Source organism: Camelina sativa, chromosome 10, assembly GCF_030686135.1.
Source record: "Camelina sativa cultivar CO46 ecotype springtype chromosome 10, ASM3068613v1".
In the NCBI taxonomy this organism is placed as follows: domain Eukaryota; kingdom Viridiplantae; phylum Streptophyta; class Magnoliopsida; order Brassicales; family Brassicaceae; genus Camelina; species Camelina sativa.
In genome coordinates, this window is record NC_141889.1 from 22,259,522 (window position 1) to 22,262,609 (window position 3,088).

Consider the following 3,088-nt stretch of genomic DNA (forward strand, 5'->3'; position numbering starts at 1 on the left):
TACTGTCACTGTAACCGATTAGCTTAGGTACTCTCGATCTTTCATAAGACAGACCCAATCCAACCGTTCCTCTTAAGTACCTTAGACATTGTCTCAATGCTGCACCATGTGATTCTCGTGGACTCTGCATGAATCTGCTCAAAATTCCAACACAATACGAGAGGTCAGGTCTAGTATGAAGTAAATATCTTAGACATCCAACTCTCTTTCGATAAACCGTTGCATCAATCTCCTTTTCTTTCTCTGCTTTGGATAGTATCAACTCTGCTTCCATTGGCGTGTGAACTAAGTTGCAATTTTGCAAACCAGCTTCTTCCAAAATCTTTAACGCATAACTCGTTTGATTAAGCATTATTACTCCTTGATGTTGTTCTACCTTGATTCCAAGATAATAAGAATGTTTACCGAGATCGCTCATTTCAAACATAGACGACATCTCATCCTTAAACCCTTTGATGAGCTCTAGTCTTGTTCCTGTGACAAACAAGTCGTCAACATATACTCCCACAACTAAGAGATCACGACCCGAGCTCTTCCTATAGACAGAGGGTTCCTTTGAGCATTTAACAAAACCAAATTCCATAAGTATTTGATTCAGTTTGTTGTTCCATGCCCTAGGTGCCTGCCTTATTCCATACAATGCCTTGTTGAGCTTATAGACCTTTCTTTCTTCACCATTCTTGACAAACCCTTCTGGTTGACTAACATATACAGTTTCCTTGAGTTCGCCATGGAGGAAAGATGTTTTGACATCAAGATGGTGTATCTCCCACCCATAAGATGCAGCAAGATTAACAAGAAGTCTTATTGTTTCGATCCTTGCAACCGGGGAAAACACTTCTTCAAAATCAACACCATACTTTTGGACATAACCCTTAGCTACTAGTCGAGCCTTATACTTGTTGATGCTCCCATCCGAATTCCTTTTGATTTTGAAAACCCATTTCAGTCCAATTGGCTTCATTCATATAGGTGTCCACGAGATCCCAAGTTCTGAATTTTTCTATGGAACCAATCTCTTCCTCACAAGCTCGTCTCCAATCCACAGATTCACTGGTTTCTTCATAAGATTTTGGTTCATTGTTTAGACACATCAACGCCAATTCTCCTTCTTCTACTGGAATTTGATAGCAAACATAATCTTCTAAGTATTTTGGCTTACTACGATGTCTCTTACCTGCAACTTCAGGTGTCATTGCAGAAGGTTCTGCTATGTGTCTGGACTCATTATCCGATGCTTCACAATACTGATCATCTTCTTCGGTTTCCTCATTAGCGGAGTTACTCCTAATGAAAGGACGTTCTGGCGTCATGCTGATTGTGTTCTCTCCTTGATCTTGACCACTTATACCATCAATTATGGTCTCAAAACTCTCATCTTCACTCTCGCTATGCTTACTCTTACTCTAGTTCCAGCCTTTTGTTTCGTCAAATACAACATCACGGCTAACAATAACTATCTTTGTTTCTGCATCAAGTAAACGGTAAGCCTTGGAACCAGGTTCGGTACCAAGATGAACAAGAACCCGAGTTCTATCATCCAGTTTCTTCAAGTGAGCTTTCTCCGTATTGGCATATGCAATACATCCAAAGACTCTAACATACCCAACTGCTAGTTTACGTCCTTTGTAGCATTCATATGGGGTTTGATCCTTCAGCGATCTTTTCACCACTCTATTCAACAAGTAAGTAGAGTGTCTTACAGCCTCTCCCCATAAGAAATTTGGCATCTTCATGTGCTTTAGAATGCTTCTAGCCATCTCCTTTTCAATAGATGTCTTTGGACCTCCCATCACATATTCATTGGTAAACATACTTGAAAAAGTGACATGGTTAACATGTCTCATTCTAGCATGCCATTTACTTAATTCACTTGCAGCAATGAGATTTAGACAAACTTTATTTGTTAATCCCATGTTCACCTTGTATAACCGGTTCTTGGATCTCTCTGTTTTAACCAGTAGGTTTCCTTCTTGGTCACACATTGTAAGATGCTCTCCTTTTAGTCGTACTTTACAACCAACTTCTGTAGCCTTTCCTAGACTTATGATATTGGTTCTTAAATCAGGAATAAAATACACCTCTGACATCACACTTGGCTTCCCATATGAGTCAACAAAAGCAATTGTCCCTTTTCCTTTGATATCAATCCTTGAGTCATCTCCGAGCCTTACCTTTCCTGTAACTGATCTGTCAAGTGTGTCAAAATATCTCTGATCTCTAGTCATATGGTTTCTCGCACCATTGTCGAGATACCACACATTACTCCCAGCTATGTTCTGCTCAAACTTACTCGGTATGTAGTGTTCTTCGTTTAAATAAACAACCTCATGCATCATAAGATGATCAGCTTCTTCTATGTCTTTGTTTTCACACTCCTTTTTTTCTGCTAACCCAGTTTAAGCAATCTACCCGGACATTGCGAAGCAAAGTGACCTACTTTGTCACATCAAAAATAGGTAATCTGCGACGGATCTCTCCAATTGTTACGACCACGTCCCCTTCCTCTGAAACCTCTTCCACCACATCCTCTACCTCTATAGTCTCCGCTGTAGTCTTGATTCTGTGTCTCAGTATTAGTATACATGAGTTTGCTTTGGTCTTCTTCGGTATCTTCTTCTTCGGAGATACGTTTCTCATAAGCTTTTAGCCTACCAACAATGTCCTCGAAACTTACAGTATTAAGGTCCAATACTTTTTCAAGGGAAGCAATGATATGTATAAACTTCTTTCTTGGAAGACTCTTTAGGAAATTCTTCACAAGTTTTGGTTCTTCTATAGTGTCTTCGAGGGAAGCAGTCTTCGATGTAATCTCAGAAAGTCTATAAGCAAAGTCATCAATCTTCTCTGTTTCCTTCATCTTGAGCCTATCAAATTCGGCCATCAAGGTCTGCAAGTGAGCCTCTTTGACCCTCTCAGCTCCTATATGTCGGGTTTGGATTGTATCCCAAACCTTCTTTGCTACATTCAAACCTCCTACTTGTAGAATAAGTGCCTCTGGTATGGATTGCAGAATCAACGCTATCGCCAGATTGTTCTTATCACCATCGGCTGACTCTGCTTCGATCACCTCCCAGCATAGGTTAAC

General features: G+C 40.2%; 1 protein-coding gene across 1 annotated transcript; it reads right to left on the bottom strand.

The window, feature by feature from the left end:
- Positions 1-1,406: 1,406 nt before the first annotated feature.
- On the bottom strand, positions 1,407-2,336 carry LOC147937173 (uncharacterized). Its single transcript, XM_087468696.1, has one exon. It carries the CDS (start codon positions 2,334-2,336, stop codon positions 1,407-1,409), a length of 930 nt encoding a protein of 309 aa, XP_087324822.1.
- Positions 2,337-3,088: the final 752 nt, after the last annotated feature.

Coding starts and splice junctions, on each gene's coding strand:
- LOC147937173 (XM_087468696.1), bottom strand. CDS start 2,336: ATGCATGAGGTTGTTTATTTAAACGAAGAACACTACATACCGAGTAAG.